Source organism: Pelodiscus sinensis, chromosome 4 (assembly GCF_052426305.1).
Source record: "Pelodiscus sinensis isolate ZL-2025 chromosome 4, ASM5242630v1, whole genome shotgun sequence".
NCBI classification, from domain to species: domain Eukaryota; kingdom Metazoa; phylum Chordata; order Testudines; family Trionychidae; genus Pelodiscus; species Pelodiscus sinensis.
In genome coordinates, this window is record NC_143055.1 from 43,921,135 (window position 1) to 43,945,632 (window position 24,498).

A 24,498-nucleotide genomic window follows, 5' to 3' on the forward strand; every position below is an offset into this window, starting at 1 on the left:
TCTCTTACTTTTAGTATGAATTATTCAGGTGTCATCCTCACTCCTTTTAGATAATATTTGTGTAAAACCCTGTCTGTCTGTCTGTCTGTCTGTCTGTCTATCTAGCCATCTCTTTCAATTACTTAACTGTCCCCTTCCACTAAAAATATTTGAGGATCCTGTCATCCCTAGCACAGGCTTCTCCTGTATAGAATACTTGGCATACATGACATGCCTGCTCATTCTTTCAACAGGGCATAGGATTCCTTCCTTCTCCCACTCTAGAAGAAATAGGGGGTTTCTGTCTCTAAAATCAGAGAACTCCCAGGATTTGCAGAGACATAAGATGATGAATACAGAGGTTTTGTCTCTTTCCACTCCTCCTCTTCTCTCTCCTTTGTTGCTCAGCATCAGGAACTGGAGGAGTCACATAGTGTGTTTTCCAGCTGCTGCTTTCATAGGAGACCATATGTCTATAACCTGCCCATTAGAGGGTGACAGTTACATTGTTTCTTATCTTCTGGGGCTGAAACTTCCATCAGATGCATTTGCTTTCTGTGCCCCAGGAATGAACCAAGACACATATATGCAGGAGTCAATAAATCTGTCACTGTGACACATCTACTGGTTTGGAGGGTGTCCACCAGGTTGATGGGTGCCCACAGGGGAACAAAGCACATGCAGCAGTCTGAATATGGCCCAAGGAGAAATTCTGAAGGTGCCTAAAATATACTTCCTTTTTCAAAGAAAGTACTTGAAGATCTTTAATATCCCTTAAGAGAAGACAAAGCTTCAGTTTAAATGGTCTTATTAAAAAAAAAATCTGTAAACAAATTCCATAAAACAATTTTTCTGTTGTGGAATAAAGTAGAGGGGAGGCAATCTTGCTAGGAATTAAATCTTCTTTTTTTTTTTTTTTTTTTTTTTTTAAGAATCTGAAGCTTAGATCACTTAGCCATTCTCCATTGTGTATTTTATGTAAATCTAAAAGGAGTTAATATTTAGTTCACATATATTGCTGATAAAATTGAAAAAAAGTATTTTTATCTTTGTGATGTTTCACAGGACATTGCTTGAAGATAACCCAAGTGGAATTATTCTTAGCACTGATGATTACTTTTACAAAAATGGACAATATCAGTATGATGCAAATTGCTTAGGAGAAGCACATGAGTGGAACAGGAAACGAGGTAAGAACTACAGGGGATTAGATTAACTGGGATTGCTGAAAGTTATTCTATAAAATCAGGCTTTTCTGTAGGTGTACCATAGGATGAGCTTAAATCTCTTTTTAGAGGTACAAATTTTAAATAATATTGACAAAAATAGTACCCTACACTTCAGAATGGTGTATTTAATATGCCATTAGCTAACTAATGTCTACTTCTGCACAGAAGGATTATTTTTCTTTTGAAATTATATCAGGGTATATATGTTTCATTATAGTCCACTTATAGTGTGGTAATTTTGAGAGGATTCCTTCCAAATTGAGATTAGTAATCAGTATTTGCATTCAAATGTTATCTATAAGGGTGTGTCTAGACTACAGGGTTTTGTCGACAAAAGTGGACTTTTGTCGACAAAACTATCTGTGTCTACACTGCCTTTGAGTTATGTCGACATAACATCGACAAAACTCAGCAGTTTTGTCGACATATGTAAACCTCATTCTACGAGGAATAACGCCTTTTGTTAACAGAGTTCTGTCGACAAAAGCCTGTAGTCTAGACGTACCCTAAGAGTGGGTGTGTTACACATATGGCACCTATCCAGATCTTTTCCCTGCCTTTGAACTAATGTTCCTTATAGAATACTACGTTATTGACAAAAATTAGGAAACAACCAAAAATAAGAGGAAACTGGTCAATGGTGATTTCAGCAACTTAAGGTTTTTTTGTTTTTGTTTCTCCTCCTCGAGAATGAAACAATTGTTCATTAAGCAATTCTTTTCAAATTTCTTGTGTGCGAAATTTTAAACCCAACATTTTTGCAGCCATGTTTTAAACCTATTAAAAATGGGTTTACAGGGAAAGTACCTACTTAACAGTAACTCTTGTTTCAGAGGGGTAGCCATGTTAGTCTGTATCTGAAAAAAACTTGAAATATAATGAATAGTCTCACAGCACCTGAGAGACTAACAAAAAATGTAGATGCTATCATGAGTTTTTGTGGGCAACATGTCTGAAGAAGTGGGTTGTGCCCACGAAAGCTCATGATGCCATCTGCGTTTTTTTGTTAATCTCTAAGGTACTGCACGACTATCTTTTGTTTAAGTAACTCTGATTATGATGCTACTTTAATACTGCCTACTGTCTTTTTTTAAGCAATCAATAAACATTGTGTGTAAAAACTACACTTCTTATTTTTCATATTTTATACAGTTTACACAGAGTGGGCTTATCTTAAGACTGTTATAAAGCCATGAATTTTGTATGCCTCAAAGAAGTCCATTTGAAGGTGATCATGTAGCTTTTAGTATCTTTTACTAATTAGTTATATTGGTGTGTTATACATCTGTAAATCTGTTTTAAATAATACATGTAAAATAATGTGCGATGTAATTTAAGTTTTTATGTTTAAATAAAAAATGTGTTTGTGTGGCATAGAGGTCAGACTCATAAAATATTTATTTTGACAACTAGTTAAATTTGGTGTATTTTAAAGATTAAAATTAACATTTGATGTTCATTTTATTATCAAGAAATTACCCATAGATCACTCTTTTATGTGTGTCTTTCAGCCGGAGAAGCATTTGAAAAGAGAATTTCTCCTATAATAATAGACAACACAAACATACAGGCATGGGAGATGAAGCCTTATGTTGCTTTGGTTAGTATGATGATTTGAATGATGTGAGAAGAGATTGACAACCAGTCTGAGAACACTTTTAAGTGTGGTTACAGGGTTCAGTCCAGCTTCTGTTGGGGTTCAACAAGAAGTGGACAGAGTCCGCAATCAAAGAAGTGTGCAAAAATGGTACCATATCATTAAATGTGTAGCTCTAAGTGTTATGTCCGCTTACCTTAATGACAGAGACATATTTTGTACTGTAGAGCACATTTTGCAGAATAAGCTAGATTCTGTTCTTCCTCATGCATAATCAGTAACACTGTCAGCTAGTTTTTCTTACTGCCCATATTAGTTGAGTACCAACAATGTGGTTGGTGGTGCTCTATAGAAAGCAAAAATACAGTCTCTGCCTCCTCTTAAATTTGACATCCGGTGTACTTCAGTGACATAAGCACCAAATGACAGATGGAGGCATAACGTTCTTTTATTTATTCATTAGAAGACTTAACTGATGTTGTCTGTGGACAGGTGGGGAGTGCACAGGCCTCCTACTGATGGTCTCCGGGCCCAGCCTGGGGCTGGAGGGAGGGAGGCCCAGCCTGGTGCCAAAGCGGGGGGTGGTAGTATCAGAGGGCTGCTCAGGCCTCTACTCATGTTCCTTGGGGTGAGGAATAGGGGGCTGCACAGGCCTTCTGCATTCCTTATGCCTGGTTGGGGAGATAATAGGAAAGCTGTATGGGCCAGCTGGTTTACAGAAAACAGATAAGGAAGTTCTATTTACTCCTCACAACTCAAGAACTAGGGGTCAACATATGAAATTTATAGGCAGCAGGTTTAAAACAAAGAAAAGGAAGTATTTCTTCATATAATGACTATTAACCAGGATGGGCATGGTTGATATTTTTAGCTTCTGTTTGTCAGAACCTACCAATGAGAGTTAGGAAATGGATCACTTGATGGTTCCCTGTTTTGTTCATTCCTACTGGGGTACCTAGTGCTGGCCACTGTCAGAAAACTGGATACAGGGCCAGATGGATCTTTGGTCTTACCTCGTATGGCCATTCTTATGTTCTTATTTGCTGGACTACCATTGATAAATTTCACATAAGAGTGTTTTAAGTACTGATTTGAAGATCAAATTGTCCTGTGGTATTATTTTATTTAGCTGAAATATTTGAAAATAAGTATGCTTTTCAACTGGAAATCTTAATAATTAATAAAGTGTTTCAATAGCAATATTACAGGGTTTTATTCAGATGTACATGAGCCTACTTATAAAGCTTTTCATGAAACTGCTAGTGCTGTTGAAGTCAAGTTAGATAAGTCAACCGTTGAGTTTGTAACTGATTCTGTCAAAACAATGCTGTTGTCATGTTAATGACATATTGTTCTTGTAACTTGTGGTCTGTCATTGTCTTTTCTTTGTCTTCTGATCATTTAGCTCCCAATTCTGTGAGGTCCTTAGTGCCAATAATGCCCTTTAGAATACCTCCTCCGCTGGTGCAGGTTTGAACCTCTGTAGTCTGGTACCTGATGGGTGTTGAACCAGAGGATTTGCAGAACCACAGGGGAACAATATTATACTTGGCCACACCCATGATAAGTGGTCACCCAACTAACTAAAATCATGCCAGACCACATGTTTTTTTAAGGGTGCTATGCATATGTAATAGGGATGTAAAATCCCATTAAATTGGTTAAACGTAGTGCTAACAACCTTTAACCATTTAAATGGAGGTGGGCGAGAGAGAGCTAGCAGTCCCATGCAGGGGGTCTGGCCGGCCAGAAGCAGCCAGCTGCAGGTGATGCTTAACAGATGATATTTACAGGGTAACTGTTTAACCGGTTACTCATTGACATCCCTAATATGTAAGATGCATTTTACTTCTTCAGTTTATAGTTTTTAAAGTAACTGAACTTACTGAACCATTTTAGAGGATCCACTACAAGAACAGGTCAGGAATTTTCCAACCAAATGTTTTCTGGGGAGGTTTCTCAGATACAGAATAGATATTCTAATTAAAACTTTCCTATTTTTCATTGTTTCATTTACCACTAAGCTCTATAAGAGCACATCTACCCTACATGAAAGATCAGCGCTTCCTCGGTCAATCTTCTGGGGTTCAGTTTAGCAGGGTGTAGTATAGACGCGCTAGATGGAACTCAAAGGGTGCCCCTGTCAGTGCCAGTACTCCTGCTTTTTGCGAGGAGTAAGGGAAATCGACGGGAGCATTTGCTCCCATCAACTTCACGCTGTGTGGACAGGGATTTAAGATATGTTGACTTCAGCTATGTACTCTATCTATCTTACTTTAACTTTCCCATGTGGGTAAACCAGGCCTAGATACGTTATATTTAAAAAGATGCTTACAGGCAGTCCCCGACTTACGCGGATCCGACTTATGTCGGATCCGCACTTACGAACGGAGCTTTCTCGCCCCGGAAGTCGGGGCGAGAAAGCCCCGTTCGTAAGCTGCTCTGGTGCCCCTGGTCTGCTGGAGACCGTCTCCAGCAGACCAGGGGCACCGGGCGGGTTCCCGCGCTTCTGAGGCTTTGCCAGAGCAAAGCCTCGGAAGCGCGGGAACCGCTGCTGCTGCCACTTGGGTGCCGGTGCCTGTGGTCTGCTGGGGACCGTCCCCAGCAGACCACAGGCACCGGGACCCAAGCGGCAGCAGCGGGCGGGTTCCTGCGCTTCTGAGGCTTTGCCAGAGCAAAGCCTCAGAAGCGCGGGAACCCCCGCTGCTGCCGCATGAGACCCGGTGCCTGTGGTCTGCTGGGGACGGTCCCCAGCAGACCACAGGCACCCGGACTGAAGCCGCAGCCGCGGGGGGGTCCCGCGCCTCTGAGGCTTTGCCAGAGCAAAGCCTCAGAGGCGCGGGGAACCGCCGCTGCTGCCGCTTCAGTCAAAGCCGCATGAGACCCGGTGCCTGTGGTCTGCTGGGGACCGTCCCCAGCAGACCACAGGCACCCAGACTGGAGCGGCAGCAGCGGCGGTTCCCCGTGCCTCTGAGGCTTTGCTCTGGCGGGACCCTCCCGCGGCTGCGGCTTCAGTCAGGGTGCCTGTGGTCTGCTGGGGACCGTCCCCAGCAGACCACAGGCACCGGGTCTCATGCGGCTCTGCTCCCCGTGTCCCTGGTCTGCTGGGGGGGGGGGGGGGGCGCAGCTAGTGTGCTCCCCCCCCCCCCCCAGCAGACCAGGCTTTTTGTTTTGGACTCTGGGGCAGAGCAGCTGGGGCGCTGCCGATTGGTCCTGCAGCGCCCGTGGGCACTACTGGACCAACCCGGCAGCACCCCAGCTGCTCTGCCCCAGGTCCTGATTCAGCCGCTGCTGGTCAGTTTCAGCAGCGGCTGAATCAGGACGTCTGGGGCAGAGCAGATGGGGTGCTGCTGGGTTGGTCCAGTAGCACCCCAGCTGCTCTGCCCCAGGCGTCCCCAAGTCAGCTTCTGCTGAAACTGACCAGCGCTGACTACAGGAAGCCCCAGGCAGAGTTGCTCTGCCCCGGGCTTCCTGGAATCAGCTGCTGATCAGTTTCAGCAGCAGCTGACTTGGGGAGCCTGGGGTTCTTAAGTTGATTCTGTATGTAAGTCAGAACTGGCGTCAGTTTCAGCAGTGTCTGAATCTGGACGCCAGTTCCGACTTACATACAGATTCAACTTAAGAACAAACCTACAGTCCCTATCTTGTACGTAACCCGGGGACTGCCTGTATATCCATATATTAAGGAAGCTCACTTATGATAGTTAAAAAGAATGCCAGAGTGTGGAAATAGCCTCTTTCTTTGGAACTCTCACTTAGTTTTAGAAATTGCCCATGTCAGTATTGCGAACCGAACCAAGCCTCACATTAGAACTAATTGTCAACTTCGTTGATAGCCTCATCCAAGATCCTGAGAGTTGAATTGAATGAGAATTGCTCTACTTTTGTCAGCCGACGGTCAGGGCAGTGTGTGTGTGTATGTTTCCGAGAAAAGGTTTAACGTCCGTGCCTTTACTGCTAGGACCGGGGTTCCATCGCAGAGGGTGGCCAGCAGGCCAACAGACGCCCCGTTATATAGGAAGAGCTTATTACATCTTAGATTTCAGCTGCTAGAATTCATAATTCCTTCGCAGCGGGCAGCCTTGGGGAAAGACTGAAAGATGCCCCAGTGGATCCTGACACCTGGGAGTGACACAGATCCAAACGCCCAAGCTCTTCCTATAACTGTCCCTTTAACCGGCTGAAGTTCTTTTAAATTGTGCTTGGTTCTGTTACAGCAACTGAAGGAGTCAGGTTAAAACTTAAACAGTTACAGGTTTATTAAAGAAGCTTATAAATCATATGGTTGCAATGGCTATTGTTCTATTTCTTAACTACTAGCAAAATATAGATACTGCTAGCAAAATATGGATCTTAAAAATAGTTACAAAGAAGATAAAGATAGAAAAATAGAAATAATGGTACCAAGTAACAGCTTACTCTTTCTATGTGTACACTTAAGACAGAGGACCACATCCAGGTACAATTTTTACCCCCTTCTGTGCCTCTCGACTCCAGCATGTCAGGCCAGGGCCGGTCCCTCAATTCCTAGGAAAGACGAAAATACGAGGTGGGCGTCCCCATAGAACCTCGGGAGGTTAAACACCTAACCTGACCAGCAGGTAGAGGGTAGAATGACACTCAAAGTGAGTGTGTGCTGGGCCCATCTTTTATACTCATGGGGTCACGTATTTCTCTTTCTTGTCTGTCGTGCCAATTGATGCTGGTCTGTTTTTTGTGAGACCAGTTCTTACAAGGGAGTTGTGAACTTAATTTACACTTGTAAGAGAGATAACTAAATTGGAATTACTGGGGATTCTTTTCTCAGTGGGAAATTCCTCTTCCAGGGACTGTGTGTGTGTTCGAATCAACATAGGTGCCAGCCGGTGGCAGTCTCGCATATCCTGATCTCTCCTCATATCTATGTTTCAGCTTCTCAGGATCAGATGAGCCAGCATAGACTATGCTGATTTTACTGCTCCTTCTCTGCCCTGTATGCTTCAGAGAGGCAAATAAGATGGATGATATGGAGGCAGGCTGTCTGGCCACAACTTTCTTACTCTAGAGATTTTCATGCTAATTTTGGTTTAAGCACATCATTGGGAAAGTGCTTCTGCTGCCACTGCCTATATTGTAACTGTATTAGTTGATAAAGAACTTAACAGTACTGTCAGACTGGTACTTTTCAGTACCATAAATTAACATACAAGATAAAAAGTAGGTCTTCTCAGGATATCTCTGTGCATAAATAACCTTGTAGATATAAAAACACTTTGCTCAAATGAGATGAACTAAGGATTGAAGTGGTTAGTAAAAAAACCACACTTTGTTGCATAGAATCATACAGATGTAGAGCTGGAAGGGATCTCGAGAGGTCATCTAGGCTAGTCCTCATCACGTGATGGATAGGTTAAAGATGGGACTTTTTCAGTATCAGATTATTTTGATGATGAAGTCTAATTTTATACCTAGTCATAGTTACAGTATGAAAGGTTGTAAACAGGTACTTTTAGGGTTGCCAGGTGTCCAGTATTGACCCAGACAGTCCGGTATTTTCGCTTCCTGTCCAGTGGTAAAATTCAGAAAATACCAGACACCTAAAATGTCCGGTATTTTCTGGGGGTTTTTCCCTGCCAGGAGGCAAAAATACCAGACGCCTGGCAACCCTACAACACACTCACAACTTTTCTTACTTCAATTAGCTGCACACATAGGCTACATCTACATTGCATCCCTCTTGCGCAAAAGCCTATGCAAATGAATCATGAATTAGCATATTGCCATGCTTCATTTGCTTAATTAATTAGGGGCTGTTTTTGCCCAAGAGGCTTTTGAGGAAAAGGAGCTGTCTACACAGGTCCTTTTTACTCAAAACCCCCCTCTTGTACAAAGAGCTGTTCTTCCTGAAAAAAATGGGGAAGAACAGCTCTTTCACAAAAACCCCTCTTGTGCAAAAAAGGGCCCCTAATTAACTATGCAAATGAAGCACAGCAATATGCTAATCCATGCTTCATTTGCATAGGCTTTTGCGCAAGAGGCATGCAATGGAGACGTAGCCTATGTGTGAAGCTAACTGAAGTAAGAAAAGTTTTGTTTTTTGCTTTTTAAAGGAAAGAAATGGTATAAAATATTGATATTTTTCAAAATGTTTAGTTTTAGACAAAACTAAATTACCTCTGTCATAGAGACTGATTGAGATGAGACCCATTTCATGAATTTTAAAGAAAGATGTGTTTCTAAATAACTTAGACAACTTTGAAAAATCCCTATCTGTGTAATCATAAATGAAGCCTGTTACATAGTTAGTGTACTTTTGCAGTTTTAACTTGTTTTGTAAAATGTGAAACTGATATGTCTGTATTGAATATTGTATCTCTTTCATAGAATTATGACTTCACTGATGTATTTTGTGTTCTTTTTCTATATTCAGTCACAGCAGTACAAATACAAAGTCATGTTCCGAGAGCCTGATACTTGGTGGAAGTTTAAACCAAAAGAGCTTGAAAGGTAAAAAATACTGTAGAAGACATTGAAGTAGGCTGCTCTGGCTTTCATTTATATTCCTTTAAAATAATATTTTTTTACTTTGATAATGGTCATCAAAGTTCCAAAACAACAGAGTCCCTTGTTAAGTTAATCATGTTTAATTATTGTTATTTTAACTTTTCTGCTTACAATTGCGTAAGGGGTTTGAAAAATTCCTGTAATTTTGTTTTATTTTTATAATCCAACTTTTGAAAAATTAGCTGGCAGCCAGAAAGTCACCTTCAGCATTTATATATTTTAAATCTTCAGAAAGCTATGCAAATGTTTACTCCTCCCTAAATTATCCTTTGGAAATTCAGTCACAAAGATAGATCCAATAGGAGCACTGCAAAACATCTATGATTTATCTTGTTTAATGGATCTCCTCTTGTGTCAAAGTGATCTGTTCTGTAGTTGGCCTCCCTGACTCCAAGTGTCCCATCTACCTTATGCACTAGAATAGCACTCACTTCTTGATGTGAGCAGAACCTACAGACAAACTCTGTTAAACCACCAGTGGAAGCTTAGTTACACTTTTTCCCTAGGCATTGCCATCTGATTTGAACACAGCGAGTGGCATCAGTTCAGCTGAGAGGTGCTTATGGGGATCCTTCTGGAACAGCTGAGAGTTGCTTTCCTTACATGAGGAGTTTGGGCACAATCATCCCCTGTTGCCAGGGTTTACTTGGGGTCTTCTCCCCTTCCCTCAACCTGAGTTCTCCTCTTTTTGTCATGCTGGCCTAGATTTACATTTGTTTTCAGGCCACTGCCAAGCAAATTGCTTTTTGGGACTTCATGTCAGTGCAAAATCCTACTCAGAGGCATAAGGTACACTGACGATTGGCTAGGAGCAGAGAGATCAGAGTAGGAAATATGTTTTCTTCACATTCTGAGAAATTGTCAACTGAGCATAGCCTACAGGAGAAGGACTCGGTTCCAGAATCTCTCTTATGCAGTTTGGCTCCCTTTCTGCATAAGCATCTAGTTTGCAACATCCCAGACAGCAGTTTAAGATTTATTTTTAGCCTAATTCTTAGGTATAATTTTAGGCAAAACTAGATACATAACAGCACGAAGCAAAATGATTCTGTCTTTCACACTGTTTTGAGTATTAAAATTTGAAATGTCTCTTTATCTTCTTTTAATCTCTAGGCGAAACATTCATGGTGTATCTAAAGAAAAGATCAAAAGAATGTTGGAGCGATATGAACGTTGCCTGACTGTTAACTCAATCTTGAATTCTACCATCCCAGACAAACCAGAAAATTCTTATAGCACTGAAGATTTTTGTCAGGAGAAGGATTATGGGTAAGGCTTACTTGATATTCCTAAATTAAAAAAGCTTTTGTACAGCCCTAATTCTTCCTAACCTGGAACTACTAAAAAACAAAAAACCAAACAAATAGAACCCTTCAAATCCACTGATATCCACTTTATATCTGTGGGTATCCACATCTGTGGATACAGATACTCATGGTTTATTTTGCTGTATTTTGCACTCATGGATGTGAGTACGAATTTCTTATCTAGAACCTTGCAAATCTGCGACTATCCACTTTAAGTCCACGGATATCTGCATCCGCAGATGTGGATATCCGCAGCTCATTTTTGTGGATGTAGATACTAATTTTGTATCTGTGCAGGGCTTTGCAAGCAAACAAACAAAAAAACAACAACCCAGTTTAACACAAATTCAGTATTTTTTATTTTTACAGGGTTAAAAGTTTTAGAAGCAAACAGTTAAGGGAATCAGCCTTTTCTCTGTTTCAATATGTTCATTAGATTATTGCTGTCCACCAACCAAAACTTTTTCCTCTTGTTTTCTCCTGTATTGTAAATATGCTATTTGGTATACAGGATAGATGTTTATAAGAGCTATTAAATGTGTAAAGTAATTTTTAAAAGGAAAATATGGGTCCCTTAAACAGAATAATAGAAATGTAGTGTTGGAAGGGACTTTGAGAGGTCAACTAGTCCAGCCACCTGTGTCGAGGCAGGACCAAGTAAACATAGACAATCCCTGACAGGTTTTTGTCCAACTTGCTCTTTAAAAACCTTCAATAATGGAGAATCCCCAATCTCCTTTGAAGCCTATTTCAGAGCTTAATTTTCCTTATAGTTGAAAGCTTTTCCTAATATTTAACCTTGCTGCAGATTCAGCCTGTTACTTCTTGTCCTGCCTTCAGTGGACCTAGGAAGCAATTGATCACTGTTCTTTGTAACAGACCTTAACACATTTGAACACTATCATCAGGTTCATCCTCAGTCATCTTTATTTAAGACTTTCAACCTTTATGAATACATTTTTTGTAAACATGGGGGGTACTGTTAAAATTGTGAAAATTAAGTGGGGTTACAATGGATTATAAAATATTATAAGGCAATGAGGATAAAACCCTTACCTGTTAATTTCTAGATATTTTTATTGAATGTCATGAGTTTGGGTAAGCTATGAAACCCATGAGGCTTGAATGTAGTAACTAGATCTGTTGCAAAACTGGGACTATCCTCTATGCTAGCGCTCCTGTTGCAGGTTAGGGTAGCAGAATATAGACTAATTGAAAGAGAAATGTTTAGAATCAGGGAGGACCTCCTTTTTAAATGGAGAATGTTCAGGTTTGAGCTAGGGTTTTTTTAACCAATTTTCCTCTCCCTAGATTTCATGGATTTGGAGCGCTAGCATTTTATATTATATTTCAATTAAATGATTGTATAGTAGTCTACATTAAAATACGGGATCCAGGTTTAAAGAGCTAATGAGCTGTAATATAAATTTTATTTAATAGCCAAGCCAGAATAGAAGGGGGGGGGGAGGGAGTAGGTGTGGCTTGTTACCTTTTAGGATTTTTTTTTAATGTCTTCTGTTTAATTGTTTGTCTTGCAGGCAAAAAGAGGTACATACTTACATGAAAGAAGAAATACTTTTTGCTTCAGCTTCTAAGCCTCCTGAATTAGCTGAAGAAGAGAAACATGCATCTGATGTGTCATCAGCACTAGAAAATAATAACCTGGCAGATAAATATTTTGGAAAAAAAGAAGAGAAAACTGAAAATAATTTAAGAGAACATATATCTGAGAGTGGCATTATTCAAGGTGGTATGGACATTGGTTTACCAAATTATGAAGAAAAAGAAGTTCCATTGGGGGAAGAATCTCTAAAGAGGGAAGAAATATATAGAATTACTGAAACAGAAACTAGTAAAATTGACATTGTCAAACCTGAAGAAACCACATACTTGCATATCCATGCTTATGAATGTGTTCAAGAACATAGTGACAAGATTCTGGAAGTTCAAACTGAAAAAGATCAGTATAATATAAATTCAGTAGAACCAGTATTAACTCACAAAAAGAACGTTATGAAACAAAATGATTCAGCGTTGGATGCATCAGCGAGGCCAGAATTATTAAACTTTCTGGGTGATTGGCCTGTAGAACAAACAATTGGGCAGAGAACCAAAAGGACTAGAAGAATAGAAAAATCTTCTATGAAGAGTGATAAAGAAGATAAAGCAACCAGCCAGCATCATCTCAATTCACAGAAGACAGAAATGGCCCTGGCAGATATTCAGCAGGAAGTACTACCTGGTGAAAAAAGACAGGGGGAGGAAAACTTAGCATCTGATTCTTTCTGTGCTCTTAATGCAGATAAAATTGCACCAGAATTGCAAATGGTGGGAGACTGGCCTGTGATGAGCTCTTTACAGCAAAGGCAACATAGATCAAGGAGAATGTCAAAGAGAAGTCTAAGTGAATCTAATGAAGTTGGAAATAGCAAATGCGATACACACAAAAATGTTCTTGACACAGTGGATGTGCTTCATGGAACATCTCTGAGCACAGAACTACTACAGGATACAGAGAAATCAAATTTTCAAGAACCTGAAAGAGTAGCTAGTAAAAATGTCAATGAGAAAAAACCCCAACAAAATAAAAGAACACGTAAACATCATAAATTAGCCCTCACATTTACCAACAGCAGTGTGGCCCTCTCCAAACCAGAAGAACAGTTGTCTAAACTTAATTTTCTAGAAGAGAAACCTGAGAAACACACCTGTAAACAACCAAACAGCCATTCACAGACTGAGCCACAAGATTTCGCTCTCTTATGGAGATTAGAAAAGAAAATTATTATTTCTGAGAATACCAAAGTATTACATGGCAGGTTAGATGCATTCAGACCAAAAGATATGGATGCTGTTTCAAGTTCTCAAGAAAAAATACCCTATAGAGTTATGTATGATAAAAGCACATATGTGGAAGAAAGTGAACTTATCAGTATTGATGAATCTGAAAATCTGAATATTCTTTGTAAGTTGTTTGGGTCTGTTTCATTTGATGCACTGAAAGACTTATATGAAAGATGTAACAAGGATATTGTCTGGGCTACAGGCCTGCTATTGGATTCTGATGAAAAGTTGTGCAAAGGTGAAGATGTTGAATGCTTGCAGGAGGCAGGAACCAAGCCAGCTGTCTCAGACCTTGAATTTAAGGTAAATGCACACTATGAAGAGAATATTACAAATTCTGAACAAACCAGCCAAATAATTGGGACTGATGGTATCATTCAACTTCCAGAAAACAATTTATCAGCATGTTATGCAGCAATTGAAACTACAGATGTACTTGAGACAGATGCTAAAATATCTGACTCTCAAACAAGACTTCTATCAAGTGCTTCAGTAAAGCTCAAAAATACCAATGACACTGCTCCCAGAACTGAGGCAGAAGATTCAGGAACAGATATCATTGAGCATTCTGTTTCAGAGATAGGGAAAATAAATACAATGAGCCATGTTAATGAAACAGAAGAAAAAACAGCGGTGTCACAGCTTAATGTGGGCTTAGGTCTACCTATGACTTTACCTAAAGTATTTAACACCTCTCCAACCATTTCAAAACCCAAATTAAATAAGGAGATGGACAGTACATTTTCAGAAACATATCAAGAGAATTTTAAAGTAAGTAATATTATTCCATTATTGCAAATGGATCAGGCACCTTTGAAGAACTATGCAAGTGAAGGAGAAATGGAGACTCATGGGAAACCTATGATATCAGTTGGAGGTGGTAGGGAAGAAAGCAAGACTCCTAGTATGGATGAAGATAGAACCAAGATCTTGAACCCTACACCAGTATCCTCTAGATCCATGAATATAAGTTGCTTAGAATTGGCATTACCTCCTGAACTAGCCCTTCAATTGAAAGAAATATTTGGGCCAGTTGGCATTGATTCAGGTAAGGTAACATTTATATGTAATGTAATTTTTTTTTTAAAAAAAGGTTTTTTTTTAATTATGCTTTTGGGAAAATGCATTCATGGAATTGCTCATGATATCATGGTACTATTCAAAGGCTTTTGATAATTTCATCCCTTCATCCCTTCATGAGTTGGAGAGTTTGAGGATGTATCCATCCCAGCAACATGGCCGACAGGCATGTTACACCATTTTTTAATGTAATGAGGGAGTGAAGGAAGACCAGATTTTTATGAGATTGTGACATTTGATGCAATATCAAACCACTTTTTATGCTCAGGATTTGGTGCTGACTGTACATATGAAATGCGTCAAGCCAGGTATGCCTGTAAAAGGGTCTAGGTTTTTGACCCATATGATAATACAGATAGCACACAGGTTTGACTGATCTTGACCTTTGGAGGAAAAAAAAACAAATGAAGCATAATAATCTTTTAAATTATTTTTCATAAGGTGTACTTGATATAAAATTTGTAATCTATGATTTATTGATGAGTTTGGCTGTGAGCAAAAAAAAAGACATTTTATTGGCTTTGGGTAAAAGGGCAGGTGGGTGGTGGTGGGGGGTGTTTTCTGAGATTTGTTCCCCTTTCTTTAAATCCTCTAAAACACCCACTTTTTCTTTTTGAGAAATCAATGGGTGTAATAGTATCATGTAGGTATGTGGAGAAAAGTTACATTATGCGTCTACCATAATGCTGTCTGACTAGTGTAGAAAAGGATTCTTGGCTTTTATCCTTCCTAGGCAGCCACTGGGGGGCCATTACCAGTTTTCCCAGAAATGGCACATCCTCTGGCATTAGAAAGGCAGGATAAGGGATGCCCTGAAGGTAGGGTAATGGGGATGGGTTCTGGAGTGGCCTAGTGGATCGGGCATTCACCTGGAGAGTGCAGTGTGGTGGACTCAAGTCCCGTCCCCCACTCCTACCACCCAGGCAACCACTGAGGGGCCAACACCAGCCTTCCCAGGGATGGAACAGGCAATGGCATTAGGAAGGCAGGATAAGGGACATCCTGAAGGTAAGGAGCATGATGTAGGGAACAGTGAGGACAGCAATGACCAATGTAATCTTCAGGGATGGTTATCCATTGAGAGGGATTAAATAACAGGAAGACTGCAATATTACAATGGTCACAAGATTCAGAGTTAACTGCAAAGAAGTTAAATGCAAGGGTGGACATATAAATGAAGAATATTAATTAAAAATTATAAAAGTGAAAAAGAGCCAGTCATTCTAATGGTCAGGTTTAAACAAGGTGTAATTAATATTAACTCCCCCTCTCCTGTCCCTTCCACATTATGGGCTGGCTTATGAATACTGTTGGGTGAGAGCTCAGAACTCACTGTCTTTATTTAACTTGCAGTCAAAACAGCTTTCAGGATATAAAGAGTTAACCAATTACCCAGTAAGCATTTGCCTTACCAGCATGCTTACCAGGGTAACCGGTTAACCAGCAACCAGCCTGAGCAGCCCCCGGCCCACGACATGAGGCTGTGAGCTGTGGCTGGAGTAGCCCACACCTGCAGAATGGTGGGCTCAGCCTAGCTGAAGCAGCTCACAGTGTAGGCAAGTAGCAGCTCCTGCCCAGCCGGGCTCGCCGCGTCGTGGGTCGGGTGGTGCTCCAGCCTGGCCATGCCCATCGTGCTGTGGATGGGGGTCTACTCCAGCGGCCCCCTCCTTCTTGCAGTGTGACACGGCAAGCTGCTTAACTAGTTAACATTTTAAACTGGATTTTACATCCCTATTTTCAGGCATTCTGTTTTTATGAAAAATTCTTTAAATGCAAATTAATTAGTGTTAAATCACAGTTCTGTATTTGACAGGATTAATTTTTGTACAGTGCTTTAATAAGTATATTTTCTTTCTTCCATAAGGATCACTAACTGTTGAGGATTATGTGGTTCATATAGATCTGAATCTGGCCAAAGTGATTCATGAGAAATGGAAAGAATCTATTATGGTTGGTAGGCTTCTTTCTTATGAGGAGTTACACTTGGGCATTGTCAATGTATCTGTTTCTCTTTATGCATTTGTCTAAATATTTATATAATGTATTTTTATATGTATTGGAACAGTGATAGAATATTAGCTATATTGTGTAAAGTTCATGGGGATAAGTGGACATAGAGGAGATAAATATTTTAGTTATATAGTGACTCCTACCCCTGCAGTAAATAAAACCCAAATGAAGTACAGGCAGTCCCCGGGTTACGTACAAGATAGGGACTGTAGGTTTGTTCTTAAGTTGAATTTGTATGCAAGTCGGAACTGGTACATATTGTAGGGGAAACTCTAGCCAAACATTTCTCCAGAGCTCAGTTTTATTCTTCCACACCTTACTTCCCTCAGTCCTTTATTCTCAAGCTGAGATGTCTGCTGAGAAAAGCCGCTCCGCATCTCCCTGACCTGCTGGGGGGAAGCAGCTAGTGCGGGGTTGCCTCACCCCGTTTGTAAGTAGGGATCCGATGTAAGTCGGATCCATGTAACCCGGGGACTGCCTGTATAGAACCAACCTCTAAAAACACTATGATGTCCAATTTCAAAATGGTCATAAATGCCCCACTGTGATCCTTCTAAAATACATTTTTGGAGGGTAGGGGAGAAGATGAGAAGGATTTCAGGGATGAATAAATTTCTCACTGTAAGATATAGTATAGCAAGAATGAGAGTTGTTATGGAAAAAAGATCACAACATATAATTTTTCAGAAAAAGATAGTTGAAGTCCAGTCTGTTATGTATTGCCCGTTGTTTAAAAAGGAGCCTTAAAACTGTCAACCATTGACCTTAAACAGTCTTGATTTTATTCTTAAATAGAATATATTACACATTACCTATTATGTACAGAAAACAGATTTATTTGTATTAGCTAATTGAGAGAGGTTCCCAGTGTCTCATGTCATCATGGCTACGTCTACACTGGCCCCTTCTTCGGAATAGCCATGCTAATTTAGAACTTTGGAATAGGGAAATGCGCGGGGGATTTAAATATCCCCCATGGGATTTAAATAAACATGGCCGCCGCTTTTTCCTGGCTTGGGGAAAAGCCGGAAAAGAGCATCCAGACTGGCGCGATCCTCCGGAATAAAGCCCTATTCCGGAGGATCTCTTATTCCTACGAATAAGAGATCCTCCGGAATAGGGCTTTATTCCGGAGGATCGCGCCAGTCTGGATGCTCTTTTCCGGCTTTTCCCCAAGCCAGAAAAAAAGCGGCGGCCATGTTTATTTAAATCCCCTGCGCATTTCCCTATTCCAAAGTTCTAAATTAGCATGGCTATTCTCAAGAAGGGGCCAGTGTAGACATAGCCCATGAGTTTAGCCAGAGTAAGGAAAAAAAACAGCTTTGTACTGCATCTTATTTTTTGGTACAACTCTCTGGGCTTGTCTAATCTTTAATTTAATTAGGAGATATAATTTGATATTTTAGTAGTTCTTTGATTTGTCACTTGAAAACTTCTCCCCTTAGTATATTTCTTAACTTACATATATACACAGATTTTTTTTTCAAATTAAAAGTAGTTTAAAAATTGTAATTTAATTTGAAACCTGTTTACCTGAAAAGTAAGAAATGTTTATGAGTTAACATTAGGTGAAAATGTATACCTGTCGTTCACTAATGTGCAATTTTAAAAAAATATTTGTCTTTAGAAGAGACAAAGGAAAGAAGATGAATCTTATAAGCTGTTTATGCAAGGTACAGTATACACTTCCCTTAAATTTCGGTAAAACACTCATTTATCAAAAACTAAAACTGATAAGGTTAAAAAATTAAAAATTGTGGAAAATGTACTGCTTTATTTCTTAAGCTTAGTTTGTATTTAGTGGACTTGATATGCTACTCACCATTATCTTACAAAAGTAGCAGTGGGAGTAAAAATTTTAAAAAAGTCACTTTAATAATAGCATATAGCAGTGGTTACAAACCAGTAGATGGGATCTACCGGTAGATCTTGGAGCTTCTGACAGGTGATCCTGACTAGTTTGGCTGGGATTCTATCAAGTGCTAGCACTTCAGCTGCTCCTCCCCCTATTGCCCTGCTACTCCTGTCCGGAGCTGCCCCCTAGGAAGCTCTCCTGCTTGTTGTGCATGGTTGGGAAACAGGGGCAAGGGGCACTCATGTCACTCTGCTCCCCTCCCTATACCCCATCTTCAGAGTAAGGAGGGCAGGGCCTCAGCAAAGAGGTGAGGTGGGGCAGCGCTTCCGAGAAGAGTGCAGGGTGGGGGTACTTGGGTTTGAGGTAGGTCCTGGACTGACTTAAATTCAAAAAGTGATCTTGCACTTAAAAAGGTTGGAGACCACTGACCTAAAGCATTCTGATGATTGGCTTTTCTCATTTCTATCTGGGATCAAAATGCACAGGGTGAGATTGTGACTGACTCTGCAAGGCCTGATACAGTCTCCATGAACAGAAGAGGCACTGATTCAGGCTAGTGCTACAAGTGGGGCTACCCTTCTGCAAGGAAAAAGAGGAAGGAGCCTCTGATCATCCCGTCCTTTCACCCTGGTCACCAGAACTAGCCCACCAAGTGTCCCTGTTTCAAATAGTGATGGATCTGCGAATCAAGCATTCAGTTCCTGAGCTCCCCATAAAGAATCTTTTCTGTGCAGCAAACACTAGGTTACCCACTTACCCACAACCTGGTCCTTAGACTTGCATTTATTTTTACCTAATAGTTAAACTGTGCCTTAAACATCACAAGAGAAAGAAGACAAAAGTGGTTAAATATATTTTTGTAAGTTGTGGTTATAAAATATACAAACACACACATGTAACTGAGTATTAAAAATCCTGCAAATGTCCAGATGCAGTAATCTCTTTGCAGGTGCAAGTTAGATTCCAGCTTATAAAAATTCAGTCTGAATTGTCACTTTTTTACTTAGAAGAAAAACAAAGCTTGACAAACTGGGGGGGAGAGAGGGAGAAGAGGAAAATGTAAGCAATGTAATATTATTTTTGCTAAAAATATTAATTGCTTAAATAAAATCAGATTATTAATAATGAAAAAGTAGTAAGGTAAAATGTATTTTAAGTACTTCTGGCTTTGCTTTAATTAAATACATTGAATTTTTCATTTTGTCACCTTGAAATTTTTGTTGCTTTTGTACTTCTTGACCAATTAGATCTGGATGACTCCAACACAATCTTATCTCAGAGCACGGACAGTAAACTGCAGCAGAAGAAAATGACCTGTCCCCCTGGATCTTCATCAGAGACATACAGGGAAAATCTAGCAACATCAGAAATTTTCCCTTTTATGGATCATTGGAATGCACAAATTCAAAGAGTATCACTCAGAGAAATAATGTCTGAAGAAATAGCCTTACAGGAGAGACAGGATCTGGTATGAATATTGCCACTTTTTATTATAGTTAAGTTGTATCTCACTAATTTCCCACATACACCCCCAAGTCATTTTTTGCTTCGGTGTCTTTGCACAGGCTGACTTGTGTTGAGTTTCTGAGAGAACACATTTATTAATTTTTCTTTAATAATTAGGGTTTATGTAAGATGCTAGATAAAAGCCATGTTGATCATGTTTCTCTTTAAAATCTGTCATTTGAAACCTTAATATCATAATTGTTTCACAAACAGATCTTGCTATAGATTAGTTAAGCTTTAAAAAAAAATCAAATTGGCTTCATGCATTCTTTGTGAGAGCCATATAAAAAATTATAATTAGCACTATGCCATGCATGTTCAAAGAGAGACTTAGTTGCTTGTGATACTTTTAAAAAGAACCCACAACAGTCCAAACAGCTGACACATTTAAAAGGTATTTACGGTGTAATTCTCTCTGAGTTTTGCACGCTCTTCTTATTTGCTAAAGCTTGATTCTATTCCATTTAGTTTTCCCCTATTTTCAATTTGGAGCTTATAATGATCTAACTGGTGTGTATCTGTGCTACTCTCCTTTAATGGATGCAATGATAGACTAGTGCAATTATGTCTTCCCCTTCTCGCCCCCCCCCCGTAATTCTGTTGCCCTGTAAGTAGTTGTCATAAAAATAGAATCCATATTTCTATTGACATTGAAGTTTGCATACAATAAGTCTATATTTCTGAAGCAAAATATTGTGGGTTCTTGCCCTTATGCTTATATGGGGCTTACTGATAACCGGGGTGTCCACAGATAGATTTCAGCTTTAGTTTTGGTCACTTTTTTTATATGAGCACTAGAATTGTCAGCTTTATTTCAGTTTATAATTAAAGACCTGTCATGCCTTCTAGGTAAGGGTTTCCCAACTTTTTTGATACCAGGGACAGGCTTACTGCCCTTCCTAAACTGTGTCAGGGAGATCTGAGGGACTATCATTGGTTCACAGACCAATTGTGGCGGTAGGTGACTTCCAGAATTTGAATGCCTAATACATTGAAACAACTAATACTCACGTCAAAACAATATTTCTGTCATGTGTAAAGCATCTATAGCTCAAGCCCAAACTCTCTCTCTACTTCTTACCTAATTGCCTGAAGAAGTTAAGATGGGCTTTGCAGTCTGTCTGGAATGTTCAGGAATCTGGATGTTTATAGACTAACAGGTAGCAAATTTCCAAACTTGCCTGTCTCAGAAAATACCTCACCATCTCAATGCTCTCAGTTTAAATTGAGGGAACTCTAGCTTAGTGACTTCCAGCAATTGTACACTATAGCAGCATTGCACTGCATGATTGCCCATCTCAGTTTTCTGTGCACGAGATGAGTGTGTGGCTGATACTTACAGGTAATTAAAATCTTTAGCACAATAGGTGCCTAAGTAGTGAATAATTTTTTTTGTCCATAGCATATCAATTACATTATTGGATCAGTTTTATTAATATAGATTCATCTAATGATGATTTTTTTGTTTCACTTACTTTACTTTCTGGATTAGAAACGTGTTCCTTCCATGGCTAGAAAAAACTGTGCTGCCAGACTGAAGGAGAAGCAACTCTTTGAGATGTTCCCAACCCTAAACCAAAACTTCTTAATGGACATCTTCAAAGACAACAAGTGAGAGATTTTTACATGTTTCCTTTGTAAAATGCTGCGTAGTGATATCCTACTGTACATGGTTATTCTGTCAAAATTAAATGCCAAAGAATGGTTCTACCCAAACTAACAAAAATAAGTTTAGCTTTAATTAAAGGCCAAACTCCAAGGTCCTTAGCAGCAAACAAATTAATTTTTTCAAATGTACGCACTTGCTTTAGTCTTTACTTACTACTTTGAGAAGACTCTTCTCTCATTCTCTCACTTTCCTTCTACAAGTTGAACCACTATGGTCCAGCACCTGTGGGATCTGGCTGGTTCTGAACTTGGGGAAGAGGCACGGTGGCTGTGGAAACTTATGGCTGGGAGACCAGGACCGCAGCCCTGTGGCCACCGGGCTATACTCCCAGCCCCTGCGGTCCTGGCTGTGGAACTCAGCAGCCATCCTGCCTCTTCTTCTGAGCATCCCCTTATCCCTGCTTTCCCCCCTCCTTTTTGAGCCTGGATACCACAAATCAGCTATTTGTGCTTCTCTGGAATCTTGGGAAGGTGGGGAAGGAGTTTCCATGTGAGTGCTCCAGCTCAGGAGCACCCACCGGGATGCTGGACCTCAGATGTTGCTGGACTATGAAGTCCAGACCATAGATTTCAAACCTCTACCACCTTCCTTGGATGATATTGACTGAATGGAGCCACTGTCTAGCAAGGGTTCTGCTAACTCAACAAACAGCCATTCTAAGAATCAACTTGGAGAGATTGGCAAGTAATGAGAGTGGCACTCAGCCAGAGGGAAAATCTACTGTGGCCTACCATATGCTACCAATTTTCTACTCACCACAGCAGCAATGAAATAAGCTAGGCAGAGTCATCTCTCATTCTATCCATTCTTGCAGCATCTGATTCTTTTCAACTCCTTATTCCCTGATGCCCAACTACCATTTGAAACTCAAGGTAGTGAAAAGTGAACTCCATCTTTCTTCCTAAAATTTCCCTTCTCCTTCCCTTGCTCTCACCCTTGGAAGTTCCAACTATCTTCCTCTTCACACAGGTTGCTTGTTTCCAGCATGTTCTCCCTACACATTGAGGCTGTCAGTTATTTCTTTACAGCAACTCCAGAAGTTGTCCTTTTCTTAACCTCAGCAGTTTAAGCACTTGTCCATTCCTTGGTGATCATTCACTTTGACTGCTTCAATCACCTTCTCTGTGTAACTTTTGATTAGTCTAGGTTAACTGCTGCTGCTAAAATAGTCTTTCTTATCCACTACTCACGCCATATCACAGGCCTATCTGTAGGCATACACTGGTTTCCCTTAACTTTTTAAATGAAGTTTAAGGATTCTGTCCTCCCTTTCAAGCCCATACAATTCCACTTCTGTAGCATCTTTGTTTCCATTTCTTTCTTTCCTCACAATTTTCCCTCCTAACTCCTTCCTCAGTAGCCTTCCTTTTGTGGCTTCTTCACAAAATCTCATTAATTTAAAACAGTTTCCCTCTTTTAGCCTATTGAGCAATATGAAAAATAGACAGATGATTACCAAATTTGTGATAGTAAGAACGGGATTAATTTCTTCCATAAAACTATAAAGCAAAGGCTGACTGAAAATAAGACTCAGAGTTACCTGGTTTGGTTAATACTGAAAGGGACAGTATCAATATAGCCTTTGTCTTTTAAAAAATCACTTTTCTTACTATTGGCTATAAATTCGCAGAAGATTTAAAGTAAAATCTCTTCTCAAATTTTTTTCCTGAGACACATTTACATACACTTGTTGCTGTGAGTGCTATACCTTTGTCTGATTTTGTTGTTGTTGCTTATGTTTAAAATGCACAGAAAAAAAGCCTTTTAATTATTGACTATCAGATAGCATTGGGTGCATCTGTTAGCACAGAGGTGGGCAAATGGGCCTCTGCGGGCCGGATCCAGCCCACCAAATGGGTTGATCCAGCCTGCAGAGGTCCTAACACTGCCTCCCCTCCCCCCAGGTCAATCAGGTCCTGGGAGTAGGGGAAGCACACAACGTTTGAATGGTCTAGGGATGGGGGAGTATAGGAAGTCTCCTCCCACCGCCAGGGGCATGGGTACTTATTGGGAAGGGGGAGGCAAAGGGGCTCCTCCATCCCCAGACCAATCATAGTCTGTGGGTAGGGAAGCATCCTGGCTCCACCCCTTCTGTTTAAGGCCCACCCCCTTGCAGTGCAGACTGGGGCCACTTAAAAAAATTATTGCCCACTCCTGTGTTAGCACCAAAGCAGGTATGCAATGCAATGAATAGCTGAGTCTGATGATGTATTATAAACAACTTTGCTTCAGTAGTGAATAGAGAAGTGAGAACTCCATTACCATTTTGCTAAATTTTACTCCTGTATGAAGGTCTACTGTATATAAAGAAATGAAGCTGCTGTTAATGTGCATTGGGACAATATGTATACAAAGTTACTGATATATTCTCTCTATAGCTACTCCTTAGAACAGACCGAGCAATTTCTGAACTGTGTCTTGGAGGCAGATCCTGTAAAAACAGTTGTAGCTCCAGAGATTGCTCAGCAAAGTGAGACTATCCCTTCCTGTAGTGCTATGAAGAACCGAGAGAAAAAGGTAAAAGCCAATTTTTTTCATAATTACGAATACATGCACTAGGAATGTAATGCTTATAGGATAGTCAACTAGTGACTTGACTAGTTGCTTCCTGTGTCCCTTGCTGTCTCTATCAGAGAGAGGCAGCAAAGGGGGGAGCAGGATCCGGTGCTGAGTGGAACCGGCTTAAAAGCCGGTTTTCCCCCCCAGCACCATCTCCATGGGGAGACAGGGGAGGGGCACAGTGGGGAATTAGTGGTGCTTCCGCCTTTGAAATGTAGCAAGAGCAGGGCTCTTGCTTCATTTCAAAAGTGAAGCGCCACAGGGATCTCAGGGCCAGCAGGGGACTCAAACAGCCCCAGGAGGGGTCTTGTACATTTTAA

At 40.4% G+C, this 24,498-nt stretch overlaps 1 protein-coding gene across 8 annotated transcripts in view; it reads left to right on the forward strand.

The window, feature by feature from the left end:
• Window positions 1–24,498, forward strand: part of N4BP2 (NEDD4 binding protein 2) — a 77,077-nt gene that overhangs the window by 36,311 nt on the left and 16,268 nt on the right. For 7 of the 8 annotated variants that reach the window (XM_089777848.1, XM_025187933.3, XM_025187932.3 and 4 more), the window contains 10 exons: window positions 1,045–1,169; window positions 2,720–2,808; window positions 9,215–9,291; window positions 10,462–10,617; window positions 12,194–14,547; window positions 16,444–16,529; window positions 18,217–18,262; window positions 19,692–19,912; window positions 21,443–21,561; window positions 23,998–24,136. In XM_089777848.1, the coding sequence (XP_089633974.1) occupies window positions 1,045–1,169; window positions 2,720–2,808; window positions 9,215–9,291; window positions 10,462–10,617; window positions 12,194–14,547; window positions 16,444–16,529; window positions 18,217–18,262; window positions 19,692–19,912; window positions 21,443–21,561; window positions 23,998–24,136 (3,412 nt within the window). Of the gene's footprint in view, window positions 1–1,044; window positions 1,170–2,719; window positions 2,809–9,214; window positions 9,292–10,461; window positions 10,618–12,193; window positions 14,548–16,443; window positions 16,530–18,216; window positions 18,263–18,929; window positions 19,302–19,691; window positions 19,913–21,442; window positions 21,562–23,997; window positions 24,137–24,498 lie in introns of those variants that run through there. The other variant, XM_075930549.2, reaches the window with a different exon arrangement.